The following is a 27340-nucleotide window of genomic DNA, read 5'->3' on the forward strand; positions in this document are numbered from 1 at the left end:
AAAAATACATTTTCATGTATGACATGAGCTGTAATTTATCACAGGTACCAGTTCTGTGAGCCCCAGCTAAAATACTAAATTAATGGAACCCTTTGGTCAGGTCTTTAGCTCTTTAACAGTAGGTTAGGAAATTTAAATTCCCTTCTAGGAAGGATTCCTGTATTTCCCTTTAGACTTAATCCACTGAAGTTCCACAGGAGGGCACCAGAAAAAGAAGGTCGAGAGATCTCCTTAATTACTGACAGTTTTATTATCATTATCTCTTTACACTGTCTGCATATGGACAAATAGTTCCAGAACCTTCAAAAAAAAGCTGAGAGTGAGACATTTTGTAAAAATGCCATAGAATCACTAGGGAGTAGTAAAAATAAATTACAGCATTGCAAAAATGCATTTCACTTTGCCATAGAAGCTCTACTATTCCATCCTATACACATTATTTTACAAGGTTTTACAGTAGCCATGGAAAATAAACTCACACGACCTAGGCGAGACGATTGCTAACCAAAGGCACTGCCAACAGGATTTTGCGCTTAAAGAAGGGGCAAATGCTTCTAAAAACAGCTCGACTGACCCATGAGAGTTGGGAGTTTCAGCACCCACCGACTCTTCAGATGCCCCTCGTGTTGAAAAAAAAAAAAAAATTAAAAACCCAAAAAGAGCGAGCCCTGCTGGTGGCAGGAGGTTTTCAGCAGCATCCACAGTGATTGCATACGAAGCCATGCCTTCTGCAAACTGTCAAGGACATGCTGGGGGCCGGGAAGGGACAGGGGACACTCACCGGAAAGAAAACAAAACAAAATAAAAGGAAACCTGCACAACTTTTAGCCAGAAAGAAAAGGGATTTCAAACCAAGCGTGTGGCTCTTCCCTCTTGAGAGCCACTGGCAGTTTTTTTTACAGCGTTTCTTCCCCGCGGTGGAACTGAAGTATTTATACGGTGCTGTCAAGACTCAAAGCACCAGATTAAAGGTATTTAAACGACTCCACGAGTGAACAGTGAAGTGCTAAGCCTGCTTGTAGCTGGACAAACAGCCCCAGAGCGTGGCAGGAGCTGCTCTGTGGCTGCCAGCAGTTGTTAAAGGTCGTTGGGTGTAGAGTACAGTACAGCTGGAGGCTCCTGTGCACAGAGCCCTGCGAGCAAACCCTCACTGCTGACCACAGCAGGAGCTGCCACTGAGCTTGGCAGAAAGTGCCTTGCACACCCACCGAGGGCTCCAAGTGATGCAGTTACTCTCATAAGGTTTAGAAACAAACATACTCAAAATCTGGAAAAAAAAAAAAAAAGAAAGAATAAATCCCAAGCAGTCACCTTCCAGAAGGAAACAAAGCAGTTCCTCGTCCCTCCCCGGACACAAGGGCCTTGTCACAGCAGAGCTGTGGGGACAGGAGGGACGAGGCCTCTGCACAGCTTCCTCCTCAGCCCAAATGCAAAGTTTTTACACTTAAGGGAAAAAAAAAAAAAGGCACTGAGGTAAATTTTAGACTCCTCCCAGTTCCCCAACAGCGTGCTGCCTCGGTGGGGCCACAGCAGCCGTGGCGAGCTCAAAGGAACAGGCTGCTCATGGAGTCCCCACAAACCCTTGTCCCTGCTCCATCCCAACCCAGCCGGCATTCCCCGTTCCCTGCGCTCTGCCGTGGGCTGAGCAGAGGCTGGGCTGGCCCTGGCTGTGTGCAGCACTGAGGGTAAACACGGGACCTGTCCTCTCCCTGGGATCCCCGGAGCGTTCCCAGCCCGGCAGCCAGGGCAGGACCCAGCCTGCAGCTCCAGGACTGTGCTAAGGGATGCTCGGCGTGCTGGGAGCCCTGAGACAGGCAGAGAGAGAGAGATTTGCTGTCCTCTCCTGACTCCACGGAGAGAACAAATCCTGGGAAGCTTCCTGGGCGTGCAGGACAGCACCAGTTGAGAGTGGGGAGGGAGATCAGGGCACAGGGAGGGTGTGACAGGGACAGCAGGGCTGGGACAGCTCTGCAGGGAGCGGGAGCAGGAGGAAGCACAGGTGAGGTGAGCAGAAAGCATCCAAGGACAGTAATTCCCTTGCTTGGTGCCACCTCCACACCCCAGCCCTGGATGGGGCTCCTCTCCCTCGGGGCCAGGCACGTTCACAGCTCAAAATCTGGTTTGTGAAGGGGTTTTGAGCTTTCCTGGGCTCCTCTGATGGACACTTATTGCTAAACCTTCGACACTGAACCCTCAGCCCGTGCCCCAACCATCACCTTTACACTTTTCAAACAGAATTTCTGGAAACACAGGTCCCAGTTCCTGCAGAGAACTGGTGAAACACTGGCTAACTTAAGCATCAGGGACAGTTACAGTAATTCAGCTCTCTTCAAAATTAGAAGTCAAATAGAATCAAAATGAATGATTTTTCCTGGGGATTACAATTCCCAAGTTGCAATAATATTTACTAACAGACTCTCGGGGTGTTGCAGCTGCCTTGGTGTCATAACCTGGCATTTCCCTGGCTGAACAAGTCCAGGGCTGGGTCCGAGCTGCAACACCCACGTGGTTTGGTGCAACAACCTCCTCCCCTTTCCCTGCTGTTTCCCCGTGCTCTCCTTACGAAACCAGAACTGGGCCACGAGGCCACCGTGGGCCGCAGCACCTCCAAACAGGAACAAGCAGCTCGCTGGGAGGAGCAGGGACGGCAGGAGCTGCCCTGCTCAAAACCTTCAGCCAGCAGATGGGTCCTGTTGGGTGTCACAGCGAGGATTTTCCACGCAGCCTCTCCGGCGGGTGGCAGGGCTGGAGAGCCAAGCAGCAGCAGCAGCTGTGTTTGCTTTGTTGAAGCTGTTTTAAAAACAGCCTTCCCGTCCTTGGACTGGCTCTGGTCCTTGGAGAAGAGGTTTCAGAAGAAGAAGATGCAATAGGATCATTTTGGGGGTGCTGGGAGCCAGTCCTTATGGAAGGTTGAAGAGGGAGAATGACTACTAAGGTGTCCTGAGAAGTCTTTTCACTTAAAAACAGTCTCTATCTTAGTCTGATGCCCAGTGCCTCCTGAAGGTTATCCAGGTTTGCCTCTGGCTTCTTTCAGGGTCTGTTGCAGTCTCTGTTTGAACCTCTCGTACTTCCTGTGCACTTGCTGGATTTTGTCCTTCTCTTCCTTGTCCAGGATCATCAGGAAGTTCTGGAGCTCCGGGATGGAGAACGCGTCCCACTGCAAAAAGCAGCACAGAGTGAGCACACACCTGCTGGGATCTGTGGGGTCCTACCTCTGGATCTGTGAGGAGGAGCAATAAAATGCATTTGAATGTATCTGATCTCCAGGGATTTTAGCCTCCTGTTCTGAGAGAGATGGGATAAGGGGCCCCAGCATGAAGGATCATCCCAATTTTCCCAGGATTTAAGGGCTTCCCACAAAACAGGAAGCAGAATCCTGCAGCATGCAGCAGCTCCCAGCATTTGCTCCACTGTGGTGGGGAGCAAGATTTCAATCAAAAACTGACTGTGAATTTATTACCTGAGTGTCCCTGGCTTTTACTGAAATTAGTGGATTACTGACAACAGTGCTCAGCTAATCTAATTAGTGAGGATTACCCCCGGGGCGGCGCTGCCGGGTTCCACAAACAGATTATGGAGCGGCCATCAAACCGGGCCCTCAGCATTTCCACAGCTCAGGTTTGGATCGTTTTAAAAACCCAGATCATTGAGGAGCGATACAAGACCAAGCCCAGCCCTCTTAGAGGGAAACAGTCCCTTTTTTGTGCTGCCTCTGCCACACATCTCCCTGCTCTGCTGCGTGCTCCCCATGTGAAAACCAAGGGAAGGAGTCACCAACGTACCTCAACTTCTCCTGTTTCGTTTTCCTTCAGCACAAAGCTCAGCACGTCCGTGTCAGGGCCCGCCAGCAGCCGCAGGTACAGGGGGTACTCGGTGAGAGGCAGCTTCTGGAAGAGCACTGCAAGGACAGCACACCCCCCCAGTGAGATCAGGGCTGCCAGGGCACACGGGAGCTCAGGAGGTCAGCAGGGAAAAGGATGCTCAGGACCACGGGGTTGAGTCTCTATCACAGATCCATAAGGATCCTGCAAGGTCTCAGGTGGTTTCAGCCCCTTCTAAAAACATAATTCCCTGTTAACCTAAGCAGCATCCCCTCCCGTGGAGGTCTGGCCGTTGATTCACCACCCCGGTGATCCCTGCGGGACACCGAACTCACCCGCCCCGAACTCACCTTGCCCGTCTTTCCGCATCTCCTTGAAAAGTGCAAACTTCTGGGGGTTATCCACCACCATGAACTTCTTCAGCAGCCCCTGGATCACCTCGCTCACCGTGGTGGTGCTGCTGATGTGCAGCTGCTTGATGGCATCCAGGGGCAGGTAGAAGGAGGTCCTCTTGTCCGTCATCTCCGCCAGGTTCACCTCCTTGAGGGCATCGTAGATGGACTGGGGCCGGATCCCGGCCGGCACCGTCACCGGGCGCCGCAGCTTCAGGTGCACCTTGATGAACCCCGTGTAGGTCCCATCGTCGTTCTGGGGCAAAGCACACGGGGATCAGGCTCCAGGCAGCTTTTCCAGTCCCTTTTCCACCCCACAAGAGGCTGGGGAGAAAGCAGGAGCTGCCCCCGCTCCGGGAGTTCCAGCGTTTTCTCATTGATCGTGTCAGAAATACCCAGTAATTTCAGGACAGTCACTGCTGATTTTCTCTTGGCAGTGACTCAACCCTTCCTCTCGCCTGTGGGATCTTGTTTTATTTCAAACCAGCCCTGCTGCGAGGCAGTTATGGAAATTCTGTTGCATGGAGTTTGTAGTTGCGCTCAATATGGATTTGAAACCCCTGGTTCAGCAGGATCTCCCAGACTTATTCCTTGTGTTTGATTCCCCATTTAAGGGATTCTCACGTCTCCATGGAACAAACCACCCCTGGACATCAGCTGATCCCACCACAGGTCTCTTACCCCACCCTCAGCTCTACAAAAATGCAAGAATTAGGAGAAAAGGCCCGGTTCTGCACAGTCCACCCAGGAAGCCTGGCAGTGGCGAGGGCAGAGCATCTCTAGAAAGATTTTGTGTTCCTAAACCCACTTCCAACAGCTGCTGAACAGCCCCTGCTCCACCGTGACTCAGCCCCACTGGGGCTCATCCACCTGGGCCAAGACTGTGTGGCAGCTCCTTGCCAGAGGAAGGGATGGAGGCAGGGAGGGGTTACCTGCAGTGCCAGTGACACTGGAAAGCCCAGCAGGAGGAAAAGCAGCTTGAGAGCCACTCTCACCCCAGTGACACCTTCGCCACGGGCTGGCCCCACTCAGAGCCCACAGAAACCAGCAGCAGTCTGTGTGTGTGAGGGGAAACCAGCCCAGCACGTACCAGTTTCATCAACAGGCAGTCGGTGACCTTTGCATTGTACTTTTCAATCCTCTGTTTGATCTCCTGGACGGTCGGGGGCTCGGGTTTTTCTTCTTCTACCGTTTGTGTCACATTCTGCAATCAGAAGAGAGGGGCTTTAGCTGCTCTGTGTGTTGGGTAAAGCTCCATCTGTCCAGCTCCACGTTTCCCTGGGAAGGCAGGAACGCATCCTGTGCAGATCCTGAGCAGTGATGACGCGGGTGGGGACGGCCCCAGAATGTGCAGGATGCCACATCCCAACCCCAAACCACCTCTGACACCGGTGACAGGCAGTGGAGGGCAACACAAAATGCACCAGTTGGTGGCACGGAGCAGTAAAACATCTCAGTACAAACCAGGGGGGGAAAAATCCAGCCTTTAAAACCCACTTCCAAAGCAAAGCCACCTGCACCTGTGAGCATTTATTTCCTTCTTGCCATGCAAGAAAAAAAAAATAAAAATCCCATCCTCTCTCCAGTATTCACGGCTCTGACTCCCCAAAACTCAAGCAGCTTCCAGTGGGTTCACCCAGGCAGAACCTGGAGCTAAATCTCTCTCTGCTCTTGTCCAAAGCTTGGGAAATGATAGCTCGGAGCAATAAAAGCACAGGAGCAGCAGGCTGGCTGTGTGACTGATCATGAATCAGGCACTGCAGGGCCAGTCCAGGCATCCCAGCCCGCGTCACAAACTGCTCGGTGTCTGCATGGGCTCACCCACAGGGGGACTGAGGCTGCTGCTCGCCCAGGTTTGGGGAATTTCCTCCAAAACCAACGGACCTGACCTGCAGGTGGGCTCTGCCTGAAGGCCAGCCATGGAAATGCCACTAATGAATCATCACAGAACCATTAAGGTCAGAAAAGACCTCTGAGGTGGAGCCCAGCACCATTAAACCATGTCCCCAAGCGTCACATCCGTGGCCTTTGGAACACTTGCAGGGACCGGGATTCCACCACTTCCCTGGGCAGCCCGTTCCAAAGCCTGCCCACCCTTCCACGGGGAAATTTTCACTGCTCTCCACTCCAAACCTCCCGTGCCTCCCCTCCGGCCACCAGGGCAGGTCTCCTCTGCAGCACTGCCTGCTTTATCTGCTCTCTTTATCAAACCTCTGTGTGTGTCTTGGGCAATGCTCAGCGGGCTGGATCTCCCCGCTCAGAGCTCTGCTGCCTCCCCTGAGCTCACCACCTTCCCCGGCAACGCTTTGCCCAGATTTTCTGTGGGCTTGCTCGGAAGCTGGCGTTAGCAGGGAGCAGAAAGCGTGAAGGGATGTGCCATCAAGGCTGGGAAGGCTCAGAATGAAAACTGCGACCTCTGAGAAGGAGAAAAGAGAAAGGGGGGAAAAAAAGGCAGCTTGGGGGGAGCAAAGCTCGTCTCTTCCCTGACAGCCCCAGAGCTCACAGGACAAGGACGCAGCAAGCTGTAAATAAGCCAATATTGCCCAAGGCTAGCCATGGTATTTCTTTCAGGAGGAGAACCGAGCCGAGGACAAACTGAAAGCCTGGCTGCAATCTGGCAGGGCAGCAGCAGCGCTGGGGAGCCCTGGGTCCAGGGAGGCCATGCCCCAGTGACAGCTCAGGGCTTCACCATTCCCACTGCAGAGCTGCCAACAGCTCCAGACCTCTCTGACACCCAGGGGACAGCAGTGACACTGTGGTGCCACCTCCTTGGTCACCCCAAGAGAGGGAGAGGGGCTTTAAACAAGGGTGTGGGGTGACAGGAATGGGGTGGAGGCTTTGAACTAAAAGAAGAGAGATTTACAGGAGATATTGGGGATAAATCCTTCCCTGGGAGGGCGGGCAGGCCCTGGCACAGGGTGCCCAGAGCAGCTGTGGCTGCCCCTGGATCCCTGGAATGTCCGAGGCCAGGTTGGAGCCCCCTGGGACAGTGGGAGGTGTCCCTGCCCATGGCAGGGGTGGCACTGGATGAGCTTTAAGGTCCCTTCCAACCCAGAGCATTCCATGATGATAAAAGCAAAGTTTTCCTGGGTTATTTGAGAACTGCACGTAAATATCCCTTTATCAGAACTCCCCCGTCTGTCAGAGTCCTTTGGCTCACACTGTACCAAGCCTTAGCCAGGTGCTGGGCTGGCAGGGGAGTCCTTAAAAATCCCCTTTAGAAATCATGCCAGGGGTTGAGATGTTGAAAGGCGCATGATGGAAAAGAAACAAAAAATAAATAAAAACAACAACAGAAAACCACACCCCTTCCCTGTAAGTTAACAGAAGATGAACTCTCGGAAACCCTGCACTTCCTCATGTCACCCGTGTCACAGCACTGAGACAGGCACAGCTGTGCTGCCCCTCAGCAGGGCTGGCCCCCAGCCCAAGCATGCAGTGAGGGAGGGCAGGGGACCCCCAGGACAGGGGACCCCCAGGACTGTCCCCTCCTGCACACAGAGAGTTGTGGCTGCAGAGCTGAGGGCACTGCATCATCATCCATGGCACAAACACAGCCCAGCATGGAGAGCATCCATCCATCCCTGGATCCATGGATCCATCCATCCATCCCTGGATCCATGGATCCATCCAGACATCCCTGGATCCATGGATCCATCCAGACATCCCTGGATCCATCCAGACATCCAGGCACACACAGCAAAAGCAAACCCAGCAGCTCTGCCTGTCGCTGTCGCTGCCGTTTGCTTCTCCCCAGCAGAGCAGGTCCCTCCCCTGGTGTGATGTCCCCAGCCCAGGGACAGCAGGGACACAGAGCCCGGGAGCAGCTCGGTTTCCGTGGAGGGACAGGGCACAGCAGGAGCCTGGAGCCGTGCCCCAGGGCCTCGCAGCAGATGAGGAGGGTTTTGGCTCCCAAGAAACCCAAAGCACTCAGGGCAGGAGGGGGCCTGGCTCAGGAGCTCGGGTGTCACCGGTGTCACGGGTGTCACAAAGCACTGCCCAGCCGTGGTGTCCTGCCTTCCCCGCACTGGGCAGGCCCGGGGCACCTGCAGCCTGCCCAGCCCCTGCCAGCTCCCCTCCCTCCTGCACCCTCCCGCTGCCGGGAAAGAGAGTTTTGGGATTTTCTTTCCTGCCTCCATCCCACCACAGGCACGGTGACAGGACGAACCCTGGGCACACACAGTGAGGTCATGGGTGAAGAATTAAGGCAAAGTCCAGCCTGCTGTCCCAGAGGAGACAGAGTGGGGCCACCCCAACCCCAGAAGCTGTTCAGGGATGGGGGAGCCCTAAGGGGATCCAAGGCCTCAACCCTTCACCTCTTCTTGCCACTCAAGTGATGCCCAGGTCAGGCAACACCATGAGCCCCCCCCAGGCAGGGACCACCCATCCATCCCAATCCTGCACACCTAAATGTCCCGCTTTTCTGCTCCCAGCCCCAATCAGCCCAGCAGCACCAGCAGTGGAGCAGGAGCCCTGGGAGGAGCAGTGCTGCTCCTCCTCCAGTGCACGATCAGATCAGCCACTTCTTGCTCCTCACCGACCAACCCCAACCTCCGGTTGTGCAAAGTTTCTGATGCAGAATCTGCAATTCTGGCTAAAAGGAAGAAAAACAGAAGCTTTTAACCATAAAACCGTTGCCACATTTCCTGTTGAACCAGGACAGGATGAAACGAGCCGGCGACAAAAACCACATCTCTCATCTGCACCTCAACCCTGCTGGGGGCCTGCAGCTTCCCTGGGTGGAAAACAGGGATGAGGCAGCTCGGCCATCCTTGGGGATCACCTGGCCAGTGGCCTCAGCACAGGACACCAGTGTGGCAGCCAGAGGAACGGGCACATTCCCTGTGCCACCCTCCCGTGTGACCAGCAGGAAAACCACGGGCAGCCCGGAGCTGCCAGGAGGGCTCCACGCCTGCTCCATGGAAAACCTGCTGCTCAAAACTGCACAGGCAGAGTTAAAACACGCTGGCAGCTCGCTGGCATCGCCCACACTCAGCAGGTGAGGGCTTTGCCAGCCCTGGGACACTGCCATAAACCAGCTCACGAGCTGTGGTGGCTGCAGTGACACGGGGACACACAGGCTGCCAGGACAGAGTCTGGACACGGGGATTTGGGCCACCACCCCTGGTGCCCCGGGGCCACCATCCCCACCCCTCACTCCCAGCCAGTTTCTCCTCACCAGCTCCTTCCTGAATGAATTGGAGGAGCAGAGCGCTGGGATGGATGTGGCCCAGCATCACCACATTCTTGGCAGTCTGATCTCCAGGCAGGAGTGGCCAAATCCTCCCTGGCGTGCCCGGGCACGGCTCCATCACCGTCCCCATCAGCCAGGCTGTGACAGCTCACATTCCCAAACCCAGGGCCCAAGCTCTCCCTTTGGCTCCTTGTTCAGACTGCAGGAGCATTTCAGAGACCTCCTCTGAAGGGATTTTCTGAGCTGGGGCATCAAGCCTCAATTCTTCTGCTTATTAAGGAAAGATTTGTGTTAAAACACCAGAAAACAAAGGCTGGAGAGGCACAACTGAGTGTCCCTGGCTGTGGGGCTGCAGTTCAGAGCGCCACAAACACAGCCCAGCACCAGGGGCTGGAAATAAACGTGAATGCTTCGGATTTGAGTCAGGAACATGAGAACCAGCAGGTCAGACCTGTAAATCCAGCTGCAGCAGGGAGCGGTGGCAGCTCGGGGACATTGGGGACAGGGCTGTCACCAGAGCTGGGACATCTCTGCTCTCACAGAGCTCTCCATCCCTGCACAACACCCAACACTTCCCCTTCAACGCCCACTCCCAGGGCTCACAGCACTAAATTGGGACAGGCTCCAGCACAGACAGGCAGAGGGGGAGAATCACACCAGGGATCTGGACCGAAAAAAATCCCCCAAAAACCCTTAAATACCCCCAACATTTCCCTCCCTTTGAGAAATTCCGATGAAGTGCTGTGGTTTGCTTTGGGCTTCAGAGGAAGAGGCAGCAGACAGGAGAGCTGTGCTGCTCCGGAGCAGGGGAGAGGGATGGCTGCTGCATTTCAGAGAGGTTAGAGCGAGTGAAGACGGGCTCAGTGTTTTGATTGCCATGGAGATTTCACTTAGAAACCGATTTTCCTGCCACATCTCAGCTCAGCACTGAGAGCTGACAAGGTCCTTGCAGGGAGCTGCATCTCAGGGGGGTCCAGGCTGGAGCTCCTCTGCATTGCAGCAGCCTGGCCGTGCCCAGCTGCTTCCCTGCACCCCACAAACCTGCCCGCAGCACCGGCCAGCTCTGGGATTCTGGGACAAGCCCTGTTGGGATCATGGACATCCCTTCATCCTCATGCTTGGGTTGTGCCCCTCCTCTGCTTCCCAGCCCTGGACATTCATTCCCCTGTCCCCTCCCCTCTCTGAGCCAGCTCTCTCATCAGCCACTGATGCAGGACTCCGGGAGCAATTTTGCAGAGTTTGAAGCAATCAGGCTTCAGGCAGAAGCCACTGAAGCCGTTCAGCTGGAGAGGCCCGAAAATGCAAAGTAATGGATCTCCAGGGGTGAGGTCACGTCCAAGATCTAAACCAGCTCTTTGCTAATGAAGAGTGATTTCGCTGATGGTTCTGAAAATGAAAAGGAATTGCAGCATTCCTAGAAGGAGGCTCTTCAGGCTAAGACAGTTGTTTCAATCAGAGAAATGGTTTCTGTAATCCTACAGATCAAATCCCTCTCCGTTAAGTGCCGTGCAGTGGCCTGTGTGTCCCCTCCTACCCACCCACCCCTCCTTTCCTCCCCAGGGATGTTTCCTGTGTCTTTCAGGACCTGTATCCCAAAGTTATCCGTATTTGCCTTCCTCCTGCCCAGAGCAGGCCCTGCCACGCTGCCAGCCCTGCCCTGGGCATCCCAGGATGGACAATCATCACCATCCCCAAACACATCCACCAGCTGAACTCCCTCTGAGGTCTCAGCTGATGTTTTCAGCCTGTGGCCACGAGCAGGTGGTGAAAAACAGAGCTATTGTCACACACAGCTCTTGCAGGGGTGGAAATGTTCCACATTCAGTAATTACCACTAAAATGAGGTCCCAAGTTAAGAAGAGAGGACAGGGAGTGAATCAAAGCTCAAGAGAGACGTCAACCACCTCCTCAATGTCCAGCACCACCTCAGTGTCCACCACCTCCTCTTCCTCCTGCAGGACCTGCACCACCACCAACCCCAAACAAGTCATGAACCCCCCCAAAACCTTCCTCCAGCAAGGTCTGAGTGTGGTTTCCACCTCTGTGAGAACCCACCTCCTCACACAGCCCCATCACACGGCACCAGTCGGGCTCAGCAGCACATTTGCTGCGTGTGGGGTTTTTTTTTCATGCATAGGAACCATTTCCTCCCCACAACACCAAACCCCTGACAGGTTCCATCTTCTCTGGCAGCCTGAGCTCTGCCACCCACGCTGGCCACGTCCAGGTGAGCAGCTGGGGGAAAAGGGGCTGCAGCAGCCCCTGAACCCTCCTGAGAGGGAGAAATCCCAAACAGCAACAGCAGCAGGCTGATTCCCAGGGGTCCTGCAGGATCTGCAGTGCCCTGGCTCAAACAGAGCAGCTCTGGCTGCACCAGCACCCCAATCTCCTCCATCTCCTACACAAATGAATCATCAAACGACATTTAAAAACCAGCAGTACGTGTCGGTTAATCATAGCGAGAGGGAGCTGCTGGCTAGCGGGGAATATCCCATCTAAAACCATTTTCTGCAGGGAAATTCAAGAAAATTCCCGGCTGATTGAAGCTTCCCCCCCCCCCCCCCCCAAGAGCTGCCCACCCCTGCCCAAGGAGCTGCCGCAGGAAGCTGAACCCCAAAGCACCTGCTGAGGGTTGCAGCTCTGCAGCCTCAGGTGCACATACAGCAGAGGCTGAACGGGAGCACGTCGGTGCTGGTGGTTTTCGGGAGGATTTTAAGTGAAAAAGCTGCTCCCTGGGCCAGATTTGATCTCTGCTTGCTGCAGGGCTCTCGTTCCCCTGTGAAACTCCCACTTCTGCAGCAGCGCCTTCTCCTTTTATGCTCAGCTCTGCTTGGGGCCCCAAAGTTCATGACAGGGGTTTTTAATTAATTATTAAAAAAAAAAAAAAACCAAAAAACACAAAAACCCAGACATTTAAAAACGGTGAGGCAGCCTTGTCAATGTTGCTGGGGCACGAATCTCCTCCTGGGTGAAGCACTGCCCAGCCAAACCCTCTGTCCTTCTCCCGGGCAGGCACACACAGCCCCAGGCTCCCAGAAAAGCACCGCGTTCATCATCGCGTTAATCGGTTCGCAGATTAATCCTGCCCTGAACTTTCCCATCCGCCCCACAGGTGCGATTTTCACCCACGGTACAGAGTCTGCAAGGTCCCCAAACCACAGGTCCCCGCCGGGGAGCCTTGACCCGCGGCTGACAGCCCGGCTAAAGGTTTCACCTTAACGCCGAAAAAAAAACCGCACCGAGAGCCGCCTCGTCCGGCGTGGATCCCCGGGGAACGGGAAAAGCCGGCTGAGGAGCACCCGCAGCGGTGCCGACCCCGCAGAGGAGAGGGCAGAACCCCCTCCCCGGGCTCGTCCTCGGCATCACCCGCAGCCGAACGTGCGGGAGCCGCGGCAGCATCCCCCGGCGCTGCGCACGGGCCGCGTTACCTTGGCGGGGACCTTGCTCTGAGCGTTGCGGAAGAAGGAGGTTTTGGCCGTGAAGAAGCAATCCTCGAGGTCTTCATCCAAGCTGCAGTAGCCGCTGCTCATGCTGCTGCCGATGGTCATGGGAGCCGGGCGGCGGCGGGGGGCTCGGGGGGCCGCCGACCATCGGGGGGGTCCCCGCGCTCACATCACCCCCGGCTCGCCGCTTGCCTGCGATAGCTCCTTGTGCTCATCCTGCCGAGCTGCTTAACAGGCGGCCGTGCCGGGTTAACCCTTCCCTCTCCCTTCCCTCGCCTCCCGCAGCCGCCTCCGCCTCCCTGCGCAGCGGCGCTGGGGCGGCATGGAAGGGGCAGAGCTCCCAGTCGGCTCCCGGTCCGCCGCTCCCCGGGGCTGCCCGCGCAGCGGCAGCGGCAGCATCGCCTCCCCTTCCTGCCCTCGCCTCGCACTGCCGCAGCAGCCCGGCCACTTCCTCTTGCAAAATTTCTCGCCCCGCTCGCAGCCGAGGTGATGGGCTTGGCTCCCGGGGACCCCCTGGCACCACCTTGGAGACACCAAACCGCGGTGCCGCGGAGGGCTGGGGGCTGCTCTGAGCCTGCCGGAGCTGGCTGAGGGAATTCATGTGGTGGGGAAGGGGGAGGCAGGTGAGGATGCAGCTCAGACACCCCGAGGGGTGCCAGCAGCCCCTGGCCGTCACAGGTGGGTGCCTCTCCGCCCTGCGGCCGATTCCAGAGCAGCAGGAGCAATTCCAGCGCCCAGACTGAGGCAGCTCCGAGTGCAGCCCAAGAAAAAGGTGCTCAGCTCCTGGGTGCTGCTTTTACAGCTCCCATTTACAGCTTTTTTTCAGCTCCTCCTAAGTGAAGATCACAGCGACTTGTGGGGCTGGGCAGGGGAAGGGCTCTGCTCCCCACAGGATGCCGCAGGGCAGGGGCACCTTCCACTGTCCCGGACTGCTCCAAGCCCTGTCCAACGTGGCCTTGGACACTTCCAGTGATCCAGGTGAAGCTTCTCTGGGCACCCAGGGCCTCCTCTCCCTCACAGGGAAAAATTCCTTCCCAATATCTCCATCTCAGCTTGCTCCAAGACCTTCCCACAAGCCACCACCCAGCACCAGAACCTCTCCTCCTGACAGATTGCAGATGTTGCTACAAACCCTCCCAGCTGTATCTGCTGAAGAGCTCCAATTGCTACCAGGCTTCGAGAGCTCCGTGCCCACCACAGCAGCACCCCGTGAATACAAAAACGGGGACGTGGATGGGAAAACTGGCAACATCTGCAGCTCAGAAAGGGGAAGGCAAGAATCCAAGTGCCTTATTTACAGAGGGAATAAAGAAATAAGCCACGTTCTTACGGCAGCAGCAGCAGCAGCACAGCCCCCTCTGCTCCACGGGGATAAATTTAGAGAGAGAGGCTTAAATTGAGCATGTGCAACACCAGCAGAAAATGAGGGTTGGGAGCATCAGCATCGGGGTCTTCTAAGAAGCCTCAGCCCAAAAAGTTTCCCAGTGGAACCAGGGTGCAACCTCTGGGTGCTCTGTGGGATTCTCCAAGAATCCTCATTTATTCCTTGCAGTCCATGTGCTTGGGACACCAGCTCCATAAAAAATACCACAAAGCCAAATTAACCCAAGAACTTTGATCTCTTTTTTCAGCAGCAGCTCCACGTAATGGTTACCTGCACATCAGCCCCCCAAAACCCCGCTGACCCCGGAGCCCTGCAGCAGTTCACAGCTTCCCAGCACACAACCAGCCCTGCCAAATCCAGGGGCCTAATTCCTGCTGCTGCCCAGACCAGAGGAGGATTTTGGCAGCTTCCGCAGAGTCTGGATGTCACCCTGAGAGGCTGATCTGAGACCCAAGTGTAAAACACTCCTAAACACTTAACTGGATCAAAGTCCAAATTATTAATGCCTGCTATTACATGGCAACAGTCCTTAAATAGGTGATATTAAAATAGTTATTTCTCTAATGCTTCCACTTTGCCTAATTTTGATAATATGATTTAATGACTTCCAATTATGCCAGCTATTAATTTTTTTTCCGTGTGTTTTCAGGCCTCTTCCCCTCCTGCCATTGTATTCAGGCATCCTGTTAGTCTCCTCCTGGAATATTGATAAAATTTTCCCTCCATGCTCCTCTTTTCCAGCAGCAAGACCTGCCTGACCGACAGAAACCCTCCAGGAACGTGGCTGAGTGCTCAGATCAAGCAAACCTGGCAATGACTTCCCCCTGATTATCCATTATCCCTGAAGAATAAATGGAGCTCTAGTGCAGCGATTCACCCTCATTAACCCCCCAACCAGCCCCAGCACAGGCCAGGGGAGCCCTGCCAGGGCTTTGCTGTGCTGAGCATTCCCAGGTGCAATCCCCCAGGCTTTGGGATGGGATTTCTGATGGGTTTCTGTCTGCTGCTGGGGTTGGAGGGACACTTTTTGTTTCCTTGGCACGGGAGGCCTCTCCCTCCCCAGGGTGACACCGGGGTGATGGATGGCCACCGAGCACAGGCTCCCTATTTGTTATTAGGCCCATCAATAATCCTGGCTGGGCTGATTGTCCTGAAGATGGAACGAGCATTTATTTTCCCAGGAGCCCAGCATTGCTGGGGGAAGCCCAGTGACATCCAGAGGAGATGGGACCACGCTCAAATTTAGCTTCACCCCATTATAGGAATACCTGGAGTGGAGAACCCGCTCTGAGCCCTTTTGTAATGCACGATTTAGGAAGATCAATCCCGTCCCACTTCTGATCCCTGCTGATCGTTTTATTCCGAGCAGCAGCTGCCCAGCCAAGGATGGCTGAAAACCAAACCCCACACACCAAAGGGAAACCCCACGTTTGCCTTTGGAAAAGTGCAAAATGTTCCCGTCTCCAGTTCCGCACCAGCGCATCCAGGCCCTCCACAAAGAGGGACATAAACAGGGGCTGAAATGAGGGAGAAAACACAGAACCCCGGGATCCTCCTTTGACTGGACCCCACCACGCCCACCAGCGCCAGACCACGAAGTGCCACAACCACTCACTTTTTGAGCCCCTCGAGGCACGGTGACTCCAGCACTTCCCTGCGGGGCTGTTCCAAACATTCCCAAAAAGCACACAGAGCCTGGCGAGGCTCCATCCCAGCCAAACGCACTCCAGGCAGGTCTCCCAGCATTAAAGCATCTCACATCTCATCACGGCCTCCCTGTGCCACCCCCGCAGGAGTCCCAGACACCGCAGGAGGGATTAAAGCAAAGCTGAGCCTTCCGGAGCAACCCTGGGATTACCGCACGTCCCAACGCAGACTGGAGAGTCTCCATCCCCCGAAACTCCGAAAACAAGGCTGCCAGCCAGCTCTCCTTGGAAATCCGTGCCCTGGAAAATGCACCTCTGCCGCCGATTGCCCGTGCCGGGACAATTCCATGCCAGGACGGATCCTCCCCTGCGGGCGCTGGGCGTTGATGTCCCCGCCTGGCACCGCTCCGCTCCAGGTGACAGCAGCTCAGGTGACAGTGTGTTTTAAACACCACAGGGAAGGGAGGGCGATGCCCACATTCCCAACCTCCCCTCGCCAGACAAACCCACCCGGGCAGGGCACGACGCTCCCGGGCTGCAGGTGACACATCAGTGACACTCTGGGGAGCCCTCCCCTCCTGGAAACCCCCCTGGGAGCAGGGAATCGGCTCCGTGCGGGACATTCCGCCTGGGGATGTGTCACCGCGGGGCTGTGTCCCCCCAGGGCCCCGTCCCCGGCGTACCTGGCTGCGGGGTGGCAGGAGGAGGGTGTTCTCTGGGGACAGCTGGCTCTGGCACGGGCCCGGCCGGCGACAATCCAGCTGGATGAGGCTGCGGCACTCCTGGTGACACGTGTACCTGCAGTCTGCAGGGACAGACAGAAAGGACAGCGTGAGGCAACCCCAGAGCTCCTGCTGGGGCTGGGGGACACTGCGGGGACCCCGGGAAGGGACTGGATTGAAGCCAGAAGGATTCCAGCACGGTGAGAGCTGGAGCAGGCACCTGGTCCTGTCCAGGCTCCTGTCCCTGTCCAGGCTCCTGTCCCTGTCCCTGTTCAGGCTCCTGTCCCTGTCCAGGCTCCTGTCCCTGCCCAGGCTCCTGTCCCTGTTCAGCCCCCTGTCCCTGTCCAGGCTCCTGTCCCTGCCCAGGCTCCTGTCCCTGTTCAGCCCCCTGTCCCTGTCCAGGCTCCTGTCCCTGTTCAGGCACCTGTCCCTGTTCAGGCACCTGTCCCTGTCCAGGCACCTGTCCCTGTTCAGCCCCCTGTCCCTGCCCAGGCTCCTGTCCCTGTCCAGGCTCCTGTCCCTGTTCAGGCTCCTGTCCCTGTCCCTGTCCCTGTTCAGGCACCTGTCCCTGTCCCTTCACCCCCCACCATTGGGAAATATCTTTGTACTGGACAGACCTCAAACTATTTAAGGTCACTAAATATCACAGGAGGGTTTGGGTGGGAAGGAACATTAAAGATCCAGTTCCACCATCCCGGGTTGCTCCAAGCCCCCTCCAGCCTGGCCTTGGACCCTTCCAGGCACGGGGCAGCCACAGCTTCTCTGTGCCAGGGCCTGAACATGAAAACCTGAAGGGCCAGCTGTGGTGACAGAGGCGTGGATCGGCCACCAGCTGCCCCAAATGCCCCCTGGGGAGGGCAGGGACACAGGCCAGCCCCAGCAGAGGCTGTCACCTCCTGTCCCCAGGTGCAGCGAGGCATTTCTGCAGCTCTTTTCTTTGGATGCCGACCCAGTGCCAGGCATTAACCCGTTCCTGCACAGCTGGCTCTGCACAGAGCAGCTTTAACCCCTTCAGGCACAGGGCCCTGCTCAGCCCCAGCTGTACAGGGCCACGTTGGGCACAGCCAGCTCCAGGTATCCCAAATCCATGGGCACCCCTCCTGAAAGCCCCTCCCTCAAAGTCCCGACTCCTCCAAACCCTCCTGACTGCAGCGAACAACCTCCTTCCTCTTTAACATCCCACCGGAACCTTTTAATTTTTAACTGCCGTACAAACAGCCTCCGATTTGCTTTATACACTGCCCAAAATTCCAGAGCGGTCACCAACCTGGAAAAAAAAAATAATTCTATCCTAAAAGCAAGGCAAGAGAGTTCACTCCACAGAGGGATGTGGGTGCTTGTCCCTGCACCAACCCCATGACTTTGCTAAGAGCCACTGAACTTGTGTTTTAAATACACTTCTTCTTTTTTTTTTTTTTTTTCTTCCTTTTTTTCTTTTTTTTCCTTTAGCATTCGGGTCGTTGGTTTGGAATGTCTGGGGCTTGCAGGAAAGCGAAGGGATATCCCACGTTTGCTCTGGAAACTGATTTCTGCTCAGCTCTGGGGAATTCTCCTGAGAATGAACGAGAGGAGCTGAGCCACTGCTGGGAGCTGGTGCCTGAGGGGGGAAACATCAATCTCCAGGGGAAACAGGGAAATCATTTATCATTTAACATTCATCTGGCGTGAGCTGTCTGTCATCCTCCTGTTCCAAGTCAGTTGTTTCAAGTGAGCCTGGGGGAAAAGCAGGGAGATTTGGCTTTTTTTTTTTTTTTTTTTTTTTTAATTAGAGATAAGCTGCAGTTACCCAGTGATTTAATGCATGACCTTTCCAGCAAACTGGCACAGCCCTTTAATGGGGCACAGTGGCCAAGTCTTTGCTTGGAGCTGCCAGCTGGAGAATGCTCCAGCTGTGGCTTCACCTGAGCATCTGCCACCACCACCAGGATGTCCCCTCTGCCCGTGTGGGCCCAGATTTCCACATTTGGGCAGCTCCAGCACGTGGGGAAAAGGCAGCCAAAGGTGTGACTCGGGTGATTTGGACCCCAGAAATGCCAGTTCCTGCGGATCAGGCCCATTGCGGCGTCTCTCTGCGGGATTAAAGTGTGACACCTCCTTAGTCACCGTCACCTATTAACAGACCTAATCACCGGGGATCCGGTGGGCAGCACTAATTTTAGAAACCCTGCTCAGCTTTAGGAGGCAGCCACGTGACCAGTCTGCCAAGAGGAGCAGGATGCCTCCACTTAGGCTTTGAGATAATTTCCATTCCAGTCAAACTATGGAGCACTTGGAAATGGAGTTTCTTTAAAAAAAAAAAAAAAAAGAGAGAGGGAGAAAGGTCACGATACTGCGAAAAACTTTGGTGGCTGGAGGGAATTTGCCTTTCTGCACAGATCAGTTCTCTCAGGGGGATAAAATGAGTAAATCCGTCCCATATAAATGCCCATCTCAGTGCCTAAACACAGCACTCACAGAATGGTTTGGGTGGGAAGGGACCTTAAAGCTCCTCTGCCACGGGCAGGGACACCTTCACCTGTCCCAGGTGCCTCCAGCCTGGCCCAGGACACCTCCAGGGATGGGGCAGCCACAGCTGCTCTGTGCCAGGGCCTCCCCACCCTCCCAGGGAAGAGTCTCCTCAGTCATCCTGCCCACCCCAGTCCTCCCATTCCCACCCCCAGGACACCACAGACCCCACAGGGCACCGTCCTGCTCCACCTGACCCCCGTGGAAACGGGGACAAAAGGAGAAGGAGGCTCCACAGGTGTCTGAGGGCTGGCACAAGGTGGCAGAACAGAGATTTCCTCCATTCGGACTCTGGAATCCTCCAGGGGCTCACACACCTCCAAGGGCAGGCTGCACCTCAGGTTGGGTTTTGCAACCTGTGCTGCTTGGGGTGCTCCTCCCGTGCCTGACATCACTGGGGTGACCTCAGGATGTGGCCCCGTGGCACCAGCACCCACAGAGCCAGCCCAGGGAAGGGTCTCAGTCCCCCTGCAGCCCCCCAGGGCTCTGATCCAGCCCAGGGAAGGGTCTCAGTCCCCCTGCAGCCCCCCAGGGCTCTGATCCAGCCCAGGGAAGGGTCTCAGTCCCCCTGCAGCCCCCCAGGGCTCTGATCCAGCCCAGGGAAGGGTCTCAGTCCCCCTGCAGCCCCCCAGGGCTCTGATCCAGCCCAGGGAAGGGTCTCAGTCCCCCTGCAGCCCCCCAGGGCTCTGATCCAGCCCAGGGAAGGGTCTCAGTCCCCCTGCAGCCCCCCAGGGCTCTGATCCAGCCCAGGGAAGGGTCTCAGTGTTCCTGCAGCCCCCCAGGGCTCTGATCCAGCCCAGGGAAGGGTCTCAGTCCCCCTGCAGCCCCCCAGGGCTCTGATCCAGCCCCAGCCCTGCAGCTCCATCACTGCAGTCTCATCCTGGCAGCTTTAGGTCTAAACCAGATGGTTTGGGTTCATTTCTTTGCACACACTGGTGAACCCCAGGGGCTGTTTCCGTGTGTCCAGGGCAGGCAAGGCCCCCCTGGTGACAGCCACCCCTCTGTGACGTCCCTGTGTCACTGCAGCACCTGCAGCACAACCCCAGCCCAGCCATTATTTCACAAATCCCCGATTTTCCTTTGGAGTGGCAGGTGGGGCAGCCCCCTGAGATGTCCCTGTGCCCCTGCAGGGCTGCAGAGGAGCCAGAGGAGGAGGTGAAGCCAGCACAGGTGTGGTGCCAGCACAGGTGTGGTGCCAGCCCCGTGCCCACCCCTCTCCCCACCAGGCACGACCCCTGTGCCCGGGCTCAGCGGTGCAAACACAAACCCTGCACCCCAAAAAGCAGCAGAAAACCTGCAAACCCAACCCCAAAAAACCCAAAACCCCACCACCTACCTCTGACCAGCAGCACCTCCCTGCTGGGCCTCCTGGGCAGGCGCAGTCCCGCGGGCCAGGGCTTGGATTTGGGGAAGTGCCTGAAGATTTTACGGATTCTCTTTGTTACGAGCCCGAAGCAAGCGGCTGCTCCCGCCTTCCCCTCCGTCATCCTGGGGATGAGGAGCTCTCCAGGCACGGCCCAACCCCAAATGCTCTGGGATAAAAGTTGTGTCTGCTCCCACCAGAGAGGCCTTTCTCCCCCCCCCGGAGATAAAACCCTGACATTGTCCATTTACAACCTGCTGCCGTCTGACGGGGCTCCTTTATTTATTTTTTCCTGAGCAGGGGAGAGCAGCTCGGGGCTCGTGCATCTCCTGTAAGCCGTGGAAAACTTTCTATTTCTGGGGCTTTTTGCTTGATAAGATAAAATAACCCAACGGAAGAGATTAGAGAGAGAAAGCGCAGGACTCTGCGCTGGGAGGTCTCTTCCCAGCATCCTCCCGTCTCTCTTTGCTGCTTTTCCCCCACAGTCTTTTAAAGTTTCAGGGATTAAAAAAAAAAAAAAAGTCGCCAGTGTTTAATCAGAGGTTGAAGGGATAGACACTGAGATTAGCTGTATTTATAATATTGGTTTAAACTCTGCACATAGTTAAGAGAGGCTCGTAAATGCCTTTCGCAGCATCCAGGAAAGTCAGGGCGTTTTAAAGAAGAGGGAGGGGGAGTTTTTAGTGATAGGACAAGGGGGATGGTTTTAAATTAAAAGAGGAGAGATTTAGATGAGATATTGGGGATAAATCCTTCCCTGGGAGGGCGGGCAGGCCCTGGCACAGGTGCCCAGAGCAGCTGTGGCTGCCCCTGGATCCCTGGAAGTGTCCAAGGCCAGGTTGGACATTGGGGTTTGGAGAAGCCTGGGACAGTGCAAGGTGTCCCTGCCATGGCAGGACTGGGATGAGTTTTTATCCACCCAAACCATTCCACGGTGGATCTGCTGTCCCAGGTGTCAGGTGATGGGATGGGACACAAACACCAGTTCAACAACAACCCTGAAATGTGCCCCTTTGTCCCCACTGCTCCGTGCCCCCTCTGCCCAGGACCCCTCTCACAAACAGCCTCCCGCACCCTGCACCACACAGGGAGCATCAAAATGGGATTTAACCAGCCTAAACTCCACCCCGGGCAGCAGAAGCAATGATTTATCTCAGGGGGCTTTCTCAGCCCCCCCTGTGCACCTCCCTGCTCCCCACAGCCACACCAGCAAAGCCCACCGAGCTTCACTGGGATGCAGCAGAGGGAGCAGCCCCAAAACCAACCTGCGAGGTGAGAGCTGGAGCCTGGGCTGGTGTCTCTCTCCATAAACCCTTCCCAAGGCGTTGGGCCGGAACGCAGCAGGAAACATGACCCTGGCAGACCCGAGCCACCCCAGGAGCTGGTCCCACGGCTCTGGGCAGGTCCCCGTCCCTGCCCACAGCTCCATCTCCTCCCAGGGAGGAGCACGCCCTGCCCGGGGCAGCCGCGGTGGGCGGGAGGCAGCTCCGGACCCCTCCCCGTCCTCACCTGCCCGGGTCACCTGGCAGCAGGAAAAGCTGCAGGAATCCGCCTGGATCAGCTCAACGGGGCAGAAATGCAAAGTGTGTGCTGTGGGTCCTGGGAGCTGCCGGCGATTGTTGTTTACGGCGGCGAGACGGAGTGTGGGAGGATGCGGTGGAAGGAGAGGCACGAAAGGCGCCGTGTCCCCGGGAGGAGCAGCGCTGTGAGCACGGAGAACCTCGGCAAAGAGCTCGGCAAAGAACCCGCCAAAGAACTCGTTATCTTAAGCAAACGGCTCCTCCAGAACAGTTCAGCTTTAGAACTGAAGTTTGCTTTTCAAATCAGAAAGAGGAATGATGTTTTACCGACTCCCTCCTGAAGGAACTAGGGGCTGGTTCAGCGCGGAGCCCGAGCACAGAACGAGCTGCCCCGGGAGATAAGGGCGGCTCCGGAGCAGAGGCACAAAACCCGTTCGGATGCTGAGGCTGGGCTGGATCTGTGTCACAAGATCTGCAGATCAAAAAGCTGTGACGGCGTTTGCAGAGGCGCTGGACACGCTCTGTGGTTTCCCTCCAGGGTAGCTGGAGGGGTTTGCTATCAGAGAAACCCTTCAGCCAATAATGTGCTCCTTTAATTAACACAAACATTAAAATTATACCGATTTGATGTATGATGATATATCCATATGATGCTATGATCAAAAATACTCGATTTTTTGTGGTTATCAGAGACACCAAGAGAAGTTCCCAGCCGGTGTCCACCCAGCCCTTCCCGGCAGGAAGCTGCTCCAGCTCCGAGCCCAGCCTGGTTTCTGTGCTGTCCCAGAGGCCGATAGGACACGCAGAGATGGCTTTGGAGCTGCATTGGTCACCGGGACACCCAGCAGCTGCTCCCGCCCCGCCTGAGCTCACCGAACACCCCTCAGCATCCCTGCAGCCTGCCCGCCCAGCCCCGGGGAGAGCTGTCAGGAAAAGCTGTCCCCCAGCAGCAGGACACACGTTTATTTACACCCCGACACGGGGACTATTTCCTTCATTACTGACTCAGCTCTGAGAGGTGCCAGCAGCACAAGGCCACACGTTAGACAGGAGATATTCCAGGCACAGCTGCTCCTCCTGCCCAAAAGTGCTCCCTCCAAGGCTGGAAATAAGGCTTTTCAGGGAATGCCGTCAGGATTCGAGCTCCCACTTCCCCATCCTTTCACGCTGAGTGGGGGCAGGATGTCTGTCCTGCACAGGGCCTGGAACACTCCAAATAAAAGCAGGGAAAAAAGCTCCCGTGTCTCAGGCAACACCCGCGTCAGGTGCAGCACCCGTGGGCAGCACTTGGGTTAAAATCAGGGAAGGTCACCCTGAGCCTCCTTTTCTCCAGACTGAATAGTCAAACAATTATAATAAATAACAATAAATGGTAAATAAATAATAGATAGTAAATAGTAAAAAAATTAAATAATATATAGTAAAAAATAAATAGTAAATAATTATAATAAAGAAATAAATAAACGCCGCTTTCCCATTTTACTAAATACAACCAGATCTGATGTAAATAAAAATAGGCCAGAACTGTACAAACAAAAACCTGAGTGTCCTCGGGCTGCGAGTCAAAAGCAAACAAGCAGCAACTCTGCATCAGAGAGAAAAAAAATAAACGTTCACCGAGAGGGGAGAGCACGCCCCGTCTGCAGCTCTCAGGCATTTTTAATGGGAATCACTATTGGGATGACAGGGAATGCGGATTGGAGGGTCCCTCCCCCCCATCCCGGTTGTTTGGGGAGTTTTGGAGGCAGAACTACTCCCACGGCCTGCATAATTCTCCGAAATGAAAAGGGAAATAGAGTTATTTAAAATCTGTTTCAATATAAGTATGGAATACATCCTGCCAGAGGAGAAGTCCCTCAGAACTGCTATTTATACAGCGTTTCGCAACGCCACTAAATTCTGTGAATTTCTACTTCCAGTCAGGATTTCGAAGCACACAAGCCAGGATCTCACCTCGCACCTGACCCCAGTTTCCAGGGGCTGGCAAAAGAGCCTCGACAAAGTTTGTTTTTTCCCCTCAAATAAACCTTATTTCTCCTAAACCCGATATTTCTTTAAGCACGCTCACTCACACCTCCCCTGCTGCAGGCCAGGAGCTCCAAGCCCCGGGAAACCACCTGACCCTCAGCAGCTTTTGAGGGAATTAATCAAGAATACCAAGCAAAAAAGGAAAGATGCACCCTAAAAATCAGATTTACATCCCCCAGGCGCCGGCCCCCGGCGTGTCCCGGTGTCACGTTGTGGTGGCGGCTGGGTGACATTTAATTAACAGCAGCCAGGGCTAAAGCCTTAACGCTCCTCAGCGGGGCCAGATGGTGCTGCCGCCTCTCCCGACCGCCCTTCATCCCGAACGGCCCCGGCCGGAGCGCTGCCCGCCCCGCAAATCCCCTCCAGCAACATTTAATTGCCTCGTAACCCGAGCAAAGCCGAGCGTCAGGAGCAGAACCGGCTGAGCCGGGCACTGATTGCCCCGCTGGGGCCGGTGCTGCCACGCGTGGCTGGCACTGCCCGCCCAGACAACCCCAAAAACGAGCGGCGAGGCGTCCCCCCGCCCCAGCCCGCGGTGGGACGCGGCTCAGCCCCCAAGTTACCCCCGGCACCACCTCCCTGCCCTCCACGCCCGCACGGAGGGCATCCTCACGGGTGATTTTGTTGGCGCAGGCCTGCAGGGGATGGCAGCAGCATCAAGACCTCCTGCCGAAAATCAGGAGGTTCGGCGAATTTTCATGTGCCTCAAGCCCCAGCAGCTGCGTCCCAAAGGAGTTTCCCCCCAGCCTGAGGGACTGAGCAGGACAGGAGCCGTGTCACAGCCAGCAGGACTCAAATCCACAAGTTAATAGTGAGAATGGTTTGCTAAAACCTCTTTGTTTCCCCTCCCAAAACACCGAACACGGGCGCACACCTGGGCAGGGAGTGACACCGGGGACAGGGCGCGGTGTCACTGCACAGCCCCGGCTGGGTCACCTCGGGCCCCTTCCCACACCGGGGAAGGATGAACCTGTGCTGCAGAGCAGCACCAGTGCAGCACGGAGCGACACGAGCAGCAGCACCGGTGCATCCCCCTGGCACAAATCCCCCCACGCCGGGAGTCTGGGCAGAGCTTCAGGCCAACCTACAAATTCCGGAGGACTTTACCCCTCACTGCAAAGCTTTACAAACACGAACCCTCCCTGCTCACCGCGATGCCAACCCCGCCCATGAGCCGATCATCTCCTCTTTCCTGGAAAAAATATTCATTTCCCAAACCCGCCCGGCAGCGCCGCAGCCGCACCCGGAGACCCGCGCCCGGCCCCTCCCGATCGGAGCCCCCCGGGACGCCCCCAGGACACCAAAAGCGGACCCGAGGGGCGCAGGGCTGGGGCCAAGGGGAGGGAGAGGGTCCGGGCTGGGTAAGGGATGCGGGATGGCAGCAGCGAGCGGGGATGCGGCGGGGCAGAGGTGCGGGACAGCGAGGAGCAGGCAGGGGACAGGCAGGGGACAGCAGGGGACAGACAGGGGACAGACAGGGGACAGGAAGGGGACAGGAAGGGGACAGGCAGGGGACAGGCAGGGGACAGGCAGGGCTCGGCGGGACGCGGCCAGCACTCACAGTCGCAGCGCAGGGCGCGCTCCCGCACCGCCTCCCCGCACAGGTCGCACCATCCCCGGCGCGGCAGGCGCGGGGCGAAGCGGTGGCCGCGGCCGCGCTCGGGGGGCTCCCGCGGGGCCGCGAAGATGCTCCGCACGTCGGGCAGCAGCCGAGGGGCTCCCCCGCGCCTCCGCAGCCGCCGAGCAGCCTTGGCCCCGCCGGGGCTCCCCGTGGGCGCCCCGCGGGCGGCGGAGGGGCCCGGCAGCGGGCGGGGGCACGGCCCCACGGCCGGCGATGCCATGGGCTCGGAGCGGCGGGCGCGGGGCAAGCGCAGGCGCCTCGCACCGGCCGGGAGGGAGGAGACACGGCCGGGGGGGTGGCACCGGGACCGGCCCCTCCCGTGGGGACCCCCCCGAGGATCGGGGCGCTTCGTTCTCACACCCCCCCTCCACCCCGCGGCATGTTTTCACCGTGGGATTCCCCTGGGAATGGCCCCGCAGCGGCGTGTCCCCGGGAATGCCCGCTGCCCCGGGGGCTGTCCGCGCTGGACAGTCACCCCCGCGGGGCTGGGGGGTCCCGGGGGGGTCCCACGAAGCACAGCCAGCGGTTTTCCCCGGGAGCGCAGCCGCATCATCCCCCCGGGCGCTTTTGTCGCGGTTTTGTCCCCGTGAGACACCGCACTAAACCCCCTTGTCCCCTCTGCAGCGACAGCGACAGCCGCTCTCCCAGGGCTGCCACACGCAGGAATCGAAAGGTGAAAATGAAAATATCGCGGCTCGATTTTGAAGTGCAGCGGCTCGGGGGGACAGCGGTGCCCTGGGGCGATGGTGTCACCTCTTCCCCCGGGGGTCAGAGCTGTGTGTCCCCCCCCGGCACTGCGAGTGACCGGGGATGTCGCAGGGGGTGGAAATGTCCCTGTCACCCCCTCCCTGCTGGCCGGACAGGGTGACACATCCCGGAGTCAGGCAGGACAGCGCCAGCCCTTCTCTGCTGCTCTCACCGGTTCTTTCAGGCAGAATCGCCCCGGGATTTCTGCGGGTTTTGGGAGAGAAGGGAGGCGAGAGGCAGCCGCAGGGAGGGCAGAGCCGGGCTGGGCGAACCCGGGGTTCTGGGGAGCTGAACTTCACGTCTCCCGGGTACTCCTGAGGACAGGATAAGCCGAGGATATCTAAATCCTTTTCAAGGATTCTAATTTGGAGGATGGATTAAATCACTGGCTCGGAATCCCAGCGCCATAAGCAGCCCCTAATGAGAGCTTCAAACCAAAGGAGGGATAATGCAGCTGGGAAAATTCGAGTTTTGTTCTGGGCTAAGCAGCAAGTTAACTTTTGGAAGGTCTTTTCCTTCCCAGTTCAGGATCCTGGTTTTGTGCCTCCTCTGCTTCTGCTTGGAAACAGCAGCAGATCTATTCCTCAGGAAATTGTTCCACAAAAATTTGGTGGTTTATCCTGTGCCCTCCACCAACTGTTAATTGTACCAGGAATCACCTACAACAAAGGAAATTTCTGAGGGTGAAGGTCTACCTGGCCCCTGGCTGGGAACCTCCTAAAACCATTCTGGACTTTCATTTTCCCAATTCCATCCCGGGAGACATCTCCAGTCTCTTTTCTGCAGCCTCGGGGCACAAAATTACTATATAAATGTAATATTTTCTGTCCCCACAGCAAGCTCTGGCTCAGCCTGCACAAGAGACTCCTGACAAGTATTATCCTTCCCAGCTGTTCCTTCAGGTATTCAGGGAGCTCTTTTAGGCCACAGGTTAAAATATTTTGGGGGAAAAAA

At 56.5% G+C, this 27340-nt stretch overlaps 2 protein-coding genes across 2 annotated transcripts; both read right to left on the reverse strand.

Moving 5' to 3' along the window:
* Nucleotides 1-226: 226 nt before the first annotated feature.
* On the reverse strand, nt 227-13441 carry RASSF5 (Ras association domain family member 5). Its single transcript, XM_066203698.1, has 5 exons — nt 12836-13441; nt 5304-5417; nt 4172-4469; nt 3783-3898; nt 227-3157 (listed from the first exon to the last, which is right to left on the reverse strand). The coding sequence occupies exons 1-5, from the start codon at nt 12953-12955 to the stop codon at nt 3005-3007; spliced, it is 801 nt and encodes a 266-aa protein (XP_066059795.1). The 5' UTR covers nt 12956-13441; the 3' UTR covers nt 227-3004.
* A 3668-nt stretch (nt 13442-17109) lies between these two features.
* On the reverse strand, nt 17110-26189 carry LOC136301266 (ras association domain-containing protein 5-like). The gene is given in 5 exon segments (XM_066204194.1): nt 17110-18315; nt 25580-25886; nt 25888-25980; nt 25982-25992; nt 26150-26189. Coding segments are annotated over 5 exon segments (516 nt in total). The 3' UTR covers nt 17110-18250.
* Between the last annotated feature and the right edge of the window lie 1151 nt (nt 26190-27340).

Source organism: Chamaea fasciata, unplaced genomic scaffold (assembly GCF_029207755.1).
Source record: "Chamaea fasciata isolate MVZ Bird 193981 ecotype frontalis unplaced genomic scaffold, bChaFas1.0.hap1 SCAF_25, whole genome shotgun sequence".
In the NCBI taxonomy this organism is placed as follows: Eukaryota; Metazoa; Chordata; class Aves; order Passeriformes; family Sylviidae; genus Chamaea; species Chamaea fasciata.

Bases quoted from the DNA above. Each gene is read 5' to 3' on its own strand.
- RASSF5 (XM_066203698.1), bottom strand. From the start codon at position 12,955: ATGACCATCGGCAGCAGCATGAGCAGCGGCTACTGCAGCTTGGATGAA. The intron at 5,418-12,835 runs GTAACGCGGCCC...TTCTGATTGCAG, and splicing joins AGAGCAAGGTCCCCGCCAAG to AATGTGACACAAACGGTAGA. The intron at 3,899-4,171 runs GTGAGTTCGGGG...CTGTCCTTGCAG, and splicing joins GATGCGGAAAGACGGGCAAG to TGCTCTTCCAGAAGCTGCCT.